At 39.9% G+C, this 14679-nt stretch overlaps 1 protein-coding gene across 1 annotated transcript in view; it reads left to right on the top strand.

The window, feature by feature from the left end:
- The first annotated feature begins 2838 nt into the window (after positions 1-2838).
- The window catches only part of LOC149458491 (uncharacterized), a 36474-nt gene continuing 24633 nt past the window's right edge, over positions 2839-14679 (top strand). Inside the window, exons 1-2 of the mRNA XM_089682381.1 lie at positions 2839-3022; positions 9501-9645. Coding sequence (XP_089538507.1) covers positions 2911-3022; positions 9501-9645 — 257 coding nt within the window. The 5' untranslated portion in view covers positions 2839-2910. The remainder of the gene's footprint in view (positions 3023-9500; positions 9646-14679) is intronic.

Genomic DNA, 14679 nt, shown 5'->3' with positions numbered 1-14679 from the left:
TGCTGATATCTAGCAGCGGTTTAACCACTTGCCCTCCAGAGGATTTCCCCTCCCCTTGCTGACCATTTTTTTTTGCGACGCGGCGCTGTGTTGACAATTGTACGGTCATGCAACACTGCACTTAAATGAACTTGATACCCTTTTTTTCCTACAAATAGAGCTTTCTTTTGGTGATATTTGATCACCTCTGCATTTTTTATTTTTTGCGCTATAAACATAAAAAGACTGAGAATTTTGAAAAAAAAAATTTTTTGACTTTTTGCTACGAAACATATTCAGTAAAAAAATTTTAAAAATCAAATTTTGTCATAAATTTAGGCCAAAATGTATTCTGCTACATGTCTTTGCTAAAACAAAATCCCAATACGTGTATAGTAATTGATTTATGTCAAAGTTATAGCTTCTACAAATGGCGGTATATATATTGGAATTTTTATTTTAATTTTTTTATACTATGGCAGCGATCAGCAACTTATAGCAGGACTGCAGTGGGCATTCTGACACTGGGGGGGAACTGACTAACTGCCACTGACATCCCCAGTGACACTAATACAGTGATCAGTGCTAATAAAAAGCACTGACACTGTACTAATGACACTGGGCAGCAAGGGGTTAACATCTGGGGCGATCAAAGGGTTAACTGTGTGCTGTTTTACTAGGGAAACATACTGCTTTGTATTGCTCTGCTATACAATGCAGTATGTCAGTGCTGACAGGGGGTAGATCTGTGTTGTTTACACACGCCCCCTACCTGGAAATGCAAAATCACGTGTGTATATATATATATATATATATATATATATATATATATATATATATATATAATCACATATATATATATATATATATATATATATATATATATAAGTGATTTTGCGCAGCCTTGCCGCCCTGTAGCAGTAGTTCTGTTATAGGGTGGCGGGGAACCGGTAAAACCTCTTCAACATGTTTACTTAGTGTCCATCTGTCCTGCCCTTCTGTTTACTGCTAGTTAGCTCATTCCCAGGTAGACCCTCACTATTTTTTCCATGTTTCTTCAGTCAATATTAATTCTTCACAGAGACAGGGCTCAGAAAAGCCATTGTTCTCTTACAATTCAAAAGACAAGAAAGAAAAACCCCTGCACTGTCATTAGCTTAAGTAAAATTGCATTTGATTCAAATTGGATTGAAGATTTAAGCTGTCTGTGGATGGTCAGAGTCAGCAAGTGACCTTAATGTCTGGACAGACTGGGTCTATGAAGGTATGTCAATGCTTAAACTGGAATTTAAACAAAACAATTTTGTTTTTACCAGTAGCTGGAAAATTATAGTTGTGGTTAGAAAAAGTCTTATCTATTTCAAGTTTAAATGGAATCTGCACCAAATCATGTGAAAAGCCACTGATGAAATCACATGAGCCACATGCTGATTCCATAGGTATTGTCAGAACCCCTGGAGGTATAAACCCACATGGAAGAAATGCCTAGTACTCTAACAGAGCTGTATCATGAAACATAGTTAACAAATGTATGAGATTATTATACAGGATTTATATAGCGCCTACAGTTTGCGCAGCAGTTTACAACATTACAGTTACAATACAATTTGGTACAAGAGGAAACAGAGGGCCCTGCTCATTAGAGTTTACAATCTAGGAGATCCCCAATTGTCAGGCATCATGCACACAGGATGTTCATATAACTCTCCTAGAAGCCAGCAGCATTTTTGCAGAAAAAATGCCTGATGCTTTTAAAAGTGTCTAAAGCTTTCATAAGCTTTTAGGAGGTTTTACAGAGGTCAAGCTCTTGGGCGTTAACTCATTTCATTTAACAGAATAAAAAATGTATTCTGTCCATTGACATTAACTGAGGCTCAAGCACTAAGCGTGCCAAATGTTTAGGCATGTTTACCAGCTCTTAGCAGCGTTAAGTGCACACTGGACATTTTTCTAGCTGCTGTTTTTGGCTTTGACATTTTTTTCTACAGCTAGTAAACCCCCCAGCATGTTATCCTATGTGTCCATGCACACATAGACTGTAATCAACGTTTTTTGGCTGGAAAAAAAACCCCAGGACTAGTGGGTTTCTAAAGGAGTTTTTTAGCTGTAAAAACACTCTAACGCTGAAAAACACGGCAAATCACAGTACACACCGCAAACTGGTGTTTTTGGAAGTATTTTTGACCCCCCCCCCAAATTTTTTTTTCTTTCAAAAAATGCAAATGCGAGAAAACACCGCTAATCACGGCAAAACGCCGCTAAACGCTAATGCGAAAAAGCTAAAAAAGCTGAAAAACCTCACGTTTTTAACGTGACTTTACACAGCTAACGTTACCAGTGTTATCAAAACATCAAGTGTGCATGAGGGCTAAGCGGTTTGTTTTTTTTGCCCAATCTCTGCTGCTCCTGGATGCACTGGCAGCATTTTGGTTTTTGTTCCTGCCTCTATAGCCCGTCACTCAAAGCTTCCAAAAGTGTGCATAGACACATAGGATAACAAGGAAGGGCATTTGGAAGCAGTAAAAAAAAAAATGCCTGACGCCCCTAAAAGTGGCTGCAAAAACACCCTATGTGCATGAGGGCTTAAACTGTGTAATATTAAAAAATTCATTAAGAATTTTAAAATAGTACACGTAGGAAAGGTTGTGTAAATGGTTACATAACTGTATTCAAATCTTAGGTTTTGGGGCCTCTTACCTAAGATTTTATGTTTTTAAATACTTTTACTGTTACACAAGTGTTCCTTTATAGCCTGCCATAAACTGAAAAATGACTTGTTGATGTTTCATAAGGCTCATTACTATGCAAGTACAAAGTCTCATAGATAAGGTCAATCCTTCACAGCTTATGAATATAAAGGAAGTGCGGAGTGACCACCAACCACCCGAAGAATCTTGGCCTATCTAAAGTGATTCAGTACCTGAAACTAACATGGACATGATGAGGGCACAGAACATCATGCTGGTTTCCCTTATCTGCCTCTCGGTCATCTCATATATTTGCACTGTCGTAGTAAACGCAATGTCTGCAGTGGCACAAAACGGTGAGTACAAGATATGTGCTTTGATTGTTGTCACATATAAAAGTGATATTTCTCTACTATGGAGGGAAGACACCTTCACTTTTTAGATGTTTAAACTAAATAAATGATATTATTATTAGAACAAGTAATCAGGAAAACCAGGAAATAAACTGACACAAAATATTAATATGTGACAACGTCCTGGAGTTAAAATACAAGTGGAAGTTGTACAGATATACAAGCCCCTATAGCAGGCACATATATAAAGATTTGCTGCCATGTGACACACTTAACCACTTCAAGTCCGGACACTTTCTGCTTGCTGTCCAGGCCAATTTTCAGCTTTCCGTGCTATCACACTTTGAATAACAATTGCGCAGTCATGCAACACTGTGCCCATATGAATTTTTTAGCATTTTTTTTGAGACAGATAAAACTTTATTTTGGTGGTATTTATTCACCCCTGGGATTTTTATTTTTTTACTATATAAATGAAAAATTCCAAAATTTTGGAAAAAAAAGTGTTTTTCTGTAAAATTTTGCAAATAAATAATCTTTCTTCATAAATATTGGCAAAAATGTATTCATCTATCTTTTTAGTGAAAAAAAAAATAACCCAAATTAGTTTATAACCAAAAATTATAATTTTTCACTTTTTTTTTTATTTCATTTAATTTTTGATATTATTTATGTTTTTTTTTTTTTTAACATACTGTCACCCTAGCAGTACAGTGTCACCATAGTGACACTGCACTACTTGTGGGGGGTGATGAAGATTTTTTTTTCTTTTTTTACACTGATTATTTTTACACCCATAAAGGCTGTTAAAGCAATCATTTCTCCTTCTCTTTGGCTGCATTCCTGCAGCCATTGAGAAATTCTGTGTGAGCTGTGTTTGGTCACAGCTTGTCACATGATACAAGGCTGTTGTGAATAGCCTTGTACCATGTGACCTCTGTGATCATTCACAGATTTCACATGTAGCAAGCAATGATGTCAGGAAGTGACATCTTGTTTACTACTATTCATGTGCTCACTGATTGGCCAATCAGTGATCACATGAATCGGGACCTCACACAGAGGTCCCGTACAGCAATCGCGGTTCTGCTTGCTCCCAGGGAGCGTGCACAGGCAATGGATGCGGGGGGACATTTAGAAACGTCCGTCCACATCCTTCCGGACGTTTATCGACATGGGCTGGATGGGAAGAGGTTGATGCAAAATACTGTCTGTCACTGTTTTACAGGGACAGATATAGATTTGGAAGGAGAATCCTTATAATATCCCTGGAAATGTCTATGATTTTTTGTTAAGAAATTAAAGTTAAACTAAAGGCAAAACTTTTCTTTTAAATTTGGATAGAGTGGCAGGGGATAGATTCCTGTTAGGTTTTTATTCTTGTCTGTGCTCCTGTTAAGTGAGATTTGGTTTCCCTAACTATCCTGGCAATGAAAATAATGGTAAATACAAGACTTTGAGTTGAAGAACAGAAACAGAGAGAAAATCGTCCAATTGGTACACTTGTTTTCATAAAGGACTCTCTATGAAGTGATTTCCCTCATATTGCTAAGATATCCTCTCACTCCCTGTTAAAGCGGAGTTCCACCCTTTTTTAATGTCCTTCTGTTAATACTGTTCCTGTTGTGTCCTTCACGATTAGAATAATCATATATTGTTTTTAATTCTCCAAATACCTGTAAATAATGTGCAAAGACGGCACTTTCGGTCCCGGCCGCCTAGGCAATGACGTATTTAGGCAATTTGCAATGTCTCCTGGGATGTCGGGTCCTGTATCCCAGAAGTCCTTTGGATTCCTAGTTGCTGGCTATCGCATTAACTTAAAACCAGAAATGACGTGAATGGGAGGAGTTTGGCACCATTTTACTGGAGTCCTATCTGTGGGAAGGAAGTGCAACAGCTGTGCTGCTGACTTTGCTGGGCTATGTAAACTATCTAAAAAAAAAACAGTGCAGCGCTAAAATAATAAATATAAATTGAAAATGAATGTGTAATATAATCAGTAATATTACTAAATCAAATCATCCAAACTAAATAGTGACATATAATATAAGTGAATAAAGCACTATATTAGGCACCAAAAAATAAATGTGATCATGTGAACAGTCTTTTAACAACAAAAGTGTTCATAAATTAGTGCAGGCTTGACACAATCAGGTCAGCATACAGTGCTTCATAAAGTCCTAATGCCCTTGTGACATCCAATAAGTCCGTGTGACTTAATCCGTGTGAAAGACTGTAAGAAATACACACTCACCAGATGCGCATGATCAATGCGCAATATGCTGAATATGAATCTGTAGGAAACCCCCTTTAAATGGATCTGCCAGACAGCATGGAACCAGGATCCCTCCTCTGGACACAAGCCTTCTCTGCAGCCACGCTTCCACTGGGGTCCTGGGAATCCTTAGCTCAAATCAAAGCCAATAACAAAATGCTCATAGTGTAGTATTAATGTTACTTTATTGTAAAAAAAATATAGGCTATATGATCATCCACATGGAAATGCTCAAATATCAGCTTAAAGCAGCTTAATATTAGCTTTCAAAGACAATGTGGCTGAACAGCCACTCACTAAGATGGCTGCCGGACCTTCACGGGGCTCCGGCGGAATGACGTCATGGTGTACGGCTCCTCCTTAGGGCTATGTAAACTGTACATGCACAGTGTGTGTATTGCACGATCTGTGAATGTAATTTGGGCACTTTGGTGTGGTAATCATCTTTTGCCTGGGCATTGTGATTTTTGACTCTGATGTGGTTACCGCACTTGCCTTCCCCATGGTGTGTTTTGATTGACAGGTTGCAATAACGGGGCGAGAATGTCCGCCGTCCCCGCCATTGTTATGGCAACCTGTTGTATACAAATTGCACCAAGCAGTGTCATTACTGCGCAGGCGCGAGATCGAGAGGTGCATGAAGCACCTACTCCCGGATATTTAGACCTGTGGGCTTCAGATGCCCTCATCCATCATGGCGCCTGCCTGCTTCCGAGATCAAGGTAAACTATTACTTATTTACAACTAATAAGCAGGATATCAGAAATAACTTCATTCATTTATGAAAGATTAGACAATACTGGGTCAGCTTTAAAAAAAAATTGTTATGGGGGCTGGAGCTCCACTTAAAGTCTACAGGACAGGAAGTGAAGCCAAATCTCTCCAAAGAGATACAAATTAGATACCACAACTGTTAAGTAACAATCTTTGATTATTACATTACCTAAAGTACTTACAATGAAGATGATATAAATGTATATCTAAATCCAAAACCTTTTTTTGAATTTTGAAAAAGTGGGGAAGAGTTAAAACAATTTTTTTTCCTGCTTCCATCCCACTGGGAAGAATTATTTTCAGTATTTGTATCATAAAGACAACAAAATGAAGGGGCAACCCTCTCTTTCACAGTTGTTACTGCAATAGGTATCCCTGTCAGAAAATCTGATTACTGAAAATTTTGGCTATCACTCTCTATCTCAATAACGATGGCCATCAATACAGATAGAGAAGGTGGGTGTACCCACCTGGCAGTTCACTGGACACTGGCAGTAATAACAACTTGGCAGATTTTCAAGCTCTATCCAGAATTAAGAAGGACACAGGTTGGCTGAAATCAGCCAGTACAGCAGATACCAACCAACATTCGGCCAGTGTACAGGTCCTTGTTTGACAGAAGCCGATCTCACAGGCAGCTTCTGGTAAATGAGCATGCTGGAAAACCAGCTGCCAACCGGCATCCGATCAGCGCTCGCAGCCACTGGTTCCGCCCACACAGCTGCGTCATTCATTCACAGTGTTCTATAAAAGAATGAGCTAAAAGTCCCAATAGCCTTTGTGGCTGTAGTTCTCAATGAACTACCATGGTGCTGTGGAGCGCCGTGGTAGTTCAATGATTCTTCCTGTCAGTATATCTGCTTTCTCATACATCACATACGGGCAAGAAGATATACTGACAGGTCTGCGGAAGACCTGCATGGCACCAGTGTTCTGCTGATCGCTGGTGCAATGCTTTAGAGGTTTCTACAACAAAAAAATAATAAATGCACATTTTTTTACCTGCAAAAAAATGAGCATTTATTATTTGTTGTAAAAAGGTGAACTTATCCTTTTATACTTGTTCTCAGTAGGCAGAAACCCACAAATACGAAAAACTGCTAAAGTTAGGGAAAAGTTATTTTTGACATGAAATAATTTTACAAAATTAAGCATATATAAAAAGAGTGTTAAAAATGGCTGCTTCCATCACAAGCTTTTCAGACAGGTATAGCAAAACTTGTGTATGCATAACTCCAGTAAATCCAGTTCTTGAACTTCCGCAAGAAACATGGATCATGAAAAAATAGCTCACATAGTGTAGGATAACCTACTGTGGATATAAAAAGTCTACACACCCCTGTTAAAATGTCAGGTTTCTGTGATGTAAAAAAGGAGACAAAGATAAATCATTTCAGAACTTTTTCCACCTTTATCCTGGGTTCACACTGGTGCAGTGCAGAATTCGCAGTGGTTTCTGTGCGAATTCCTTACCGCATCACAATCGCACCCCATTCATGCAAACCGCTGTGGTGTGTATGTTAAGTTAACAACACCCCGAAATCAGTTCGCAAAACGCAGTGCAGAATCGGATCTCATGGGTGTGAATACCTATGCGATCTGATTATAGTGCGGACCAAAAAAGGGGTTCTGCACCTTTTTGGTGAAGATGCAGTGCGATTTGAGCCATACAAAATGTATGGCTCAAATCACACGGCACGGAATTCTCATGTGATTTGCACAAGAATGTGGTGCAGTTCCAGTGCTTATCACATGCGATATGCCGCACCGCATATGTGTGAACCCAGGCTGAATGTAAACTATAAACTGTAGAATTCAGTTGAACAACCAACTGAAATCTTTTAAGTGGAGGGAAGTAAAAAATAAAAAACTAAAATAATATGGTTGCATAAGTGTGCACACCCTTAAACTAATACTTTGTTGAAGCACTTTTTTATTTTATTACAGCACTCAGTCTTCTTGGGTATGAGTCTATCAGCACAGCACATCTTCACTTGGCAATATTTGCTCACTCTTCCTTGCAAAAACACTCCAAATCTGTCAGATTACGAGGGCATCTCCTGTGCACAGCCTTCTTCAGATCACCCCACATATTTTTGTTCGGATTTAGGTCCAGGCTCTGGAAGGGCCATTCTAAAACTTTAATCTTCTTCTGGTGAAGCCATTCCTTTGTTGATTTGGATGTATGCTTTGGGCTGTTGTCATGCTGAAAGATGAAGTTCCTCTTCGTGTTCAGCTTTCTAGCAGAAGCCTGAAGGTTTTGTGCCAATATTGACTGATATTTGGAACTGTTCATAATTGCCTCTACCTTGACTAAGACCCCAGTTCCAGCTGAAGAAAAACAGCCCCAAAGCATGATGCTGCCACCACCATGCTTCACTGTGGGTATGGTGTTCTTGGTGATGTGCAGTGTTGTTTTGCGCCAAACAATTTGAAATCATGGCCAAAAAATTCAACCTTGGTTTCATCAGACCATAACACATTTTCCCACATGCTTTTAGGAGACTTCAGTTTTTACAAAATTTAGCCAGGCTTGGATGTTTTTCTTTGCAAGAAAAGGCTTCCGTCTTGCCACTCCTCCCCATAGCCCAGATATGAAGAATACAGGAGATTGTTGTCACATATACCACACAGCCAGTACTTGCTAGATATTCCTGCAGCTCCCTTAATGTTGCTGTAGGCCTCTTGGCAACCTCCCAGACCAGTTTTCTTCTCGTATTTTCATCAATTTTGGAGGGATGTCCACTTCTTGGTAATGTCACTGTTGCGTCATATTTTCTCCACTTGATGACTGTCTTTACTGTGTTCCATGGTATATCTAATTCCTTGGAAATTCTTTTGTACCCTTCTCCTGACTGATACTTTTTAAAAATGAAATCCCTCTGATGCTTTGGAAGCTCTCTGCGGACCACGGTTTTGCTGTAGAATACGACTAAGAAAATGTCAGGAAATACCTATTAGAGCAGCTGAACTTTATTTGGGGTTAATCAGAGGCACTTTAAATGATGGCAGGTGTATACTGACTCCTAGTTAACATGATTTTGAATGTGATTGCTTAATTCTGAACACAGCTACATCCCTAGTTATAAGAGGGTGTGCACACGTATACAACCACATTATTTTATTTTTTTATGTTTACTTTCCCCCCTAAAAGATTGTAGTTTGTTTTCAACTGAGTTGTACAGTTTATAGGTCACATTAAAGTGGAAAAAGTTCTTAAATTATTTATCTTTGTCTCATTTTTAACTCATAGAAACCTGACATTTTAACAGGGGTATGTAGACTTTTTATATCCACCCTATGTTAATAAACTGTGCAACATCAACTATGTTAATTTTTTGGCATATGCAGCCGTCATGTGACTTTTTTGACAAAAGAGATAATCTGTCATGTTTTGTCAGTGATCATTATGTGCATTTCACATTTCAGTCTTATTCAGAACAACAGCTAGCAACATTTTTGCCAAATATCCTCTGGATGTCACTCCTGCAGGCTGGACATTTTCTATATGGTCGGTAATTTATATTTGGAATGGACTATGGATTGTATATGTCTTCTCCACACTGTTCAGAAGGTAAATAGTAAACTGGTAGTGGAAATAAAAAAATACACTATATTGCCAAAGTATTGGGACACCTCTCCAATTCATTGGGTTCAGGTGTTCCAATCACCTCCATGGCCACAGGTGTATAAAATCAAGCACCTAGGCATGCAGACTGCTTCTACAAACATTTGTGAAAGAATGGGTCACTCTCCGGAGCTCAGTGAATTCAAGCGAGGTACCGAGATAGGTTGCCACATGTGCAATAAGTCCATCGGTGAAATCTCCTTGCTACTAAATATTCCACGGTCAACTGTTAGTGATATTTCAACAAAGTGGAAGCAACTGGGAACAACAGCAACTCAGCCACGAAGTGGTAGACCACTTAAAATGACAGAGAGGGGTCAGCGCATTCTGAAGTGCACAGTGCGCAGAAATCGCTGTCTGCAGAGTCAATAGCTAAAGACCTCCAAACTTCGTGTGGCCTTCAGATTAGCACAACAACAGTGTGTAGAGAGCTTCATGGAATGGGATTCTATGGCCGAGCAGCTGCATCCAAGCCTTTCATCACCAAGTGCAATGCAAAGCGTCGGATGCAGTGGTGTAAAGCACGCCACTCTAAAGCAGTGGAGACGTGTTCTCTGGAGGGACCAATCACACTTCTCTGTCTGGCAATCTGATGGACGTGTCTGGGTTTGGCAGTTGCCAGGAGAATGGTACTTGCCTGACTGCATTGTGCCAAGTATAATGTTTGGTGAAGGGTTATTGTGTGGGGTTGTGTTTCAGGGGTTAGGCTTGACCCCTTAGTTACAGTGAAGGGAACTCTTAAGGAATCAGCATATCAAGACATTTTGGACAATTTCATGCTCCCAACTTTGTGGGAACAGTTTGGGGATGGCCCCTTTCTGTTCTAACATGACTGCACACCAGTGCATAAAGCAAGGTCCATAAAGACATGGATGAGCGAGATTAGGGTGGAGGAACTTGACTGGCCTGCAAAGAGTCCTGACCTCAGCCAGATAGAACACTTGTGGGATGAATTAGAGAGGAGACTGTGAGCCAGGCCTTCTCGACCGACATCAGTGCCTGACCTCACAAATGCACTTCTGGAAGAATGGTCAAACATTCCCATAGACACACTCCTAAACCTTGTGGACAACCTTCCCAGAAGAGTTGAAGCTGTTATAGCTGCAAAGGGTGGGTCAATATTGAACCCCACGGATTAAGACAGGGATGCCATTTAAAGTTCATGTGTGTGTAAAGGCAAGCGTCCCGATACTTTTGGCAATATAGTATATATTTAGATGGTGGCAGCTTAATGAGAATAGAAATATTTTGTAGCAACCTTGCTCATCTTAGTGGACCCAGCCTCTAGTAGTCATACTAAAAAGAAGCAGAAATTACCTGTTTTTTAAAAAAGAGAATAAATAATGGAGATAAAGATATAACATGCACAAGCAATTGGGAAATGTATGTGTCTGCTGTACTAAGTACTAGTATGAAAAGGTATCCTGTTCTCTTTGTATTGCTTCCTTTGTGTGAAATCCTATCCGTTCCTTCCAGTCCCTTTGCTTTCCAATTAAAAACTGACCATACTAAGCAGGAACATGGTCAGTTATCTGGCTGTGCTGAGAGCTAATCCAATGATGAGGCTTCTGCTGACATGCCACCTCCCTCCATCCCGCATAGCCTTTCACTGGGAAGATCAGTGTGCTGCTGTTTCTCCTCCCCTTATGCAGCTGAGAACGGAGGATTTGTGATCACTTATAAAAAGGAAAAAAAAGGTATTTATGATGTGTTATTTAGTTGTATACACAAATATTTTGTCTTTTATTTCTATTTTACACTGAATGGATTGTTTTACAAGGTTAAGGTTTACATATACTTTAAAATGGTTTAAAAACAGAAATGCATTTTATTGCAGTTTACCAGTTCTTAGATGTGGTGGTTGCATTAGTTTTTCCTTTTTCTCTGGCTTTTTCCCCTTTTTTTCAACTGGTGGTTCAGCCAGTAAGTCTGTAATTTTTCAATTTTAACAGATCAAACTGTCAAGAAAAGGGGCAGTTGAGACAAACCATTTAACACTAACAGAGGGGCTTACAGTGGTCAGCTTTTACTTATTGTAAAACCTTTATCTGAAATTAAAAAAAAAAAAACGGTTGCAGTAACTTCATGAAGAGAGTTACATGGAGTATGGCTTTAAAGCAGAACTCCAGGTTTTAGTGAAATTTAAAGGAGAAGTGTGGGATAGAAAAAACACATACACACACACACTGACAGCATTCTATGTGTAGCCTAATCTAAATACAGTATACATCACGGTCTTCCAGCAAAGGGATGGGAACTTACCCTCCTGCTCCTGGAACAAAACTGAGTTGGACCGAGGGCTCAGCTATTCAGAGGGAGCTTTGTATTCGAAGAATGAATACAAAGCTTCCTCTGATTGGCTGAGATGGAGATCATGATGTGGTCTGCACATCTTAGAATACAAAGCTCCCTGTCAATGACTGAGCAGTGCTCAACGTAACTCACTTTTGTTCTGGGAGCAGAAGAGGAAGTTCATCATGTCCTGTTGCTGGAACTCATCACTGGATACTGTATGTAGATGAGGCTACAGAGTTGTGCGCAAGTGTGTGTGTGTTGATATATATATATATACAGTTGCAAGAAAAAGTATGTGAACCCCTTGGGATTACGTGGAGTTTTGCATGAATTGGGCATAAAATGTGCTCTGAATGTCATCTAAGTCACAACAATAGAATAACACAGTCTGCTGAACATAATACTACACAAACATTAGATGTTGACATGGTTTAATTGCACATAACAAGTAAACATTCACAGTGCAGGGAGGAAAAAGTATGTGAGGCCCTAGCTTAATGACTTCTCCCAGAGCTAATTGGAGCCAGGAGTGAGCCAACCTTGACTCCAATCAGTGGGATGATATTGGATGTGTTGCTGACAGCTGTCGTGCCCTTAAAAAACACACACCTGTTTTGGGTTTACTGGTTTCAAGAAGCACTGTCTGATGTGAACCATGCCTCGCAGAAAAGAGCTCTCGGAAGACCTACGATCAAGAATTGTTGACTTGCATGAAGCTGGAAAGGGTTACAAAGATATCTCCAAAAGCCTTGATGTTCATGTGTCCACGGTAAGACAGACTGTCTACAAATGGAGAAAGTTTAGCACTGTTGCTACTCTCCCTAGGTGCGGTCGTCCTGTAAAAATGACTGCAAGAGCACAGCGCAGAATGCTGCATGAGGTAAAGAAGAATCCCAGAGTGTCAGCTAAAGACCTACAGAAATCTCTGGCACATGCTAACATTTTTGTTGACACATCTACAATAAGGAAAACATTAAACCAGAATGGAGTACATGGGAGGACACCACGGAGGAAGCCATTGCTGTCCAAAAAGAATATTGCAGCACGTTTGAAGTTTGAAAAAGAGCACCTGGATGTTCCACAGCACTACTGGCAGAATATACTGTGGACAGATGATACCAAGATTGAGTCGTTTGGGAAGAACACACAACACTATGTGTGGAGAAAAAAAGGCACAGCACACCAACATCAAAACCTCATCCCCACTGTAAAACATGGCGGAGGGAGCACCATGGTTTGGGGCTGCTTTGCTGCCTCAGGGCCTGGACGGATTGTTGTCATTGATGGGAAAACGAATTACAGAGTTTATCAAGACATTTTGCAGGAAAACGTACGACCATCTGTCCGCCAACTGAAGCTCCGCAGAGGATGGGTGATGCAACAGGACAATGACCCAAAGCATACAAGTAATTCAACAAAACAATGGCTGCAACAGCACAGAATACACCTTCTGGAGTGGCCCAGTCAGAGTCCTGACCTCAACCCGATTGAAATGCTGTGGCATGACCTTAAGAGAGCAATTCACACCAGACATCCCAAGAATATTGCTACACTGAAACAGTTTTGTGAAGAGGAGTGGTCCAAAATGACTCCAGATCATTGTGCAGGTCTGATCTGCAACTACAGGAAACGCTTGGTTGAGGTTATTGCTGCCAAAGGAGGGTCAACCAGTTATTAAGTCCAAAGGTTCACATACTTTTTCCTCCCTGCACTGTGAATGTTTACATGTTATGTGCAATTAAACCATGGCAACATCTAATGTTTGTGTAGTATTATGCTCAGCAGACTGTGTTCTTCTATTGTTGTGACTTAGATGACGTTCAGAGCACATTTTATGCCCAATTCATGCAAAACTTCACGTAATCCCAAGGGGTTCACGTACTTTTTCTTGCAACTGTGTATATATATATATATATATATATATATATACATACTGTATTTAAACAAACAATTTAAAATGTATTAAAACGTGAACAGTGTCGGCAGTGGACTGTTCCAGTAAAGCAGCGGGTGATGTCAGTAGGGCAGAGGTTGATGTCAGTCGGACAGTGGATGGTGTCAGTCAGTAGAGCAGTGGACGATATCAGTAGAGCAGAGGCTGATGTCAGTAGGACAGTGGATGGTGTCAGTCAGTAGAGCAGTGGACGATATCAGTAGAGCAGAGGCTGATGTCAGTAGGACAGTGGATGGTGTCAGTAGGGCAGTGGACTTTGTCAGTAGGGCAAAGATTGGTGTCAGTAGGGCAGTGGACATTGTCAGTTTTATATTTTTACAACATTATTCTTTCTTTTTTTTTTTACAATTTTTTTTTAGGACTCCTGTTGGGGTGCTTTTGTGAAATATCATGGGTCTAAACAGATTCCTGATGTCTCACCTCTGAGACAGAGAAAGGGACTGAGGACAGAGATTCCCCAGTTCCTTTTTCTGCAGTTTCAGCTGCTTTGGACAGTAAATGAATGGAAGGTGCTCTGTGCTGGGCGGCTTCCTATTCATTCATAAACTGAAGCATAGTAAACACAGTTTATTATGTTTCAGTTCTGAATGAACACAGTGGGGGAGATTTTCTAAAAAATGGAACACTCAGAATCTGGTACAGCTGTGCATGGTAGCCAATCACCTTCTAAATTCAGCTTGTTCAATTAAGCTTTGATTAAAAAAAAAAAAAACTGAAAAAAACTGATTGGT

The sequence above is a fragment of the Staurois parvus genome, unplaced genomic scaffold, assembly GCF_062004578.1.
Source record: "Staurois parvus isolate SC_StPar_1 unplaced genomic scaffold, SC_StPar_1.0 ptg000287l, whole genome shotgun sequence".
Taxonomy (NCBI): Eukaryota; Metazoa; Chordata; class Amphibia; order Anura; family Ranidae; genus Staurois; species Staurois parvus.
This window is presented reverse-complemented; position numbering and strand designations above follow the sequence as displayed.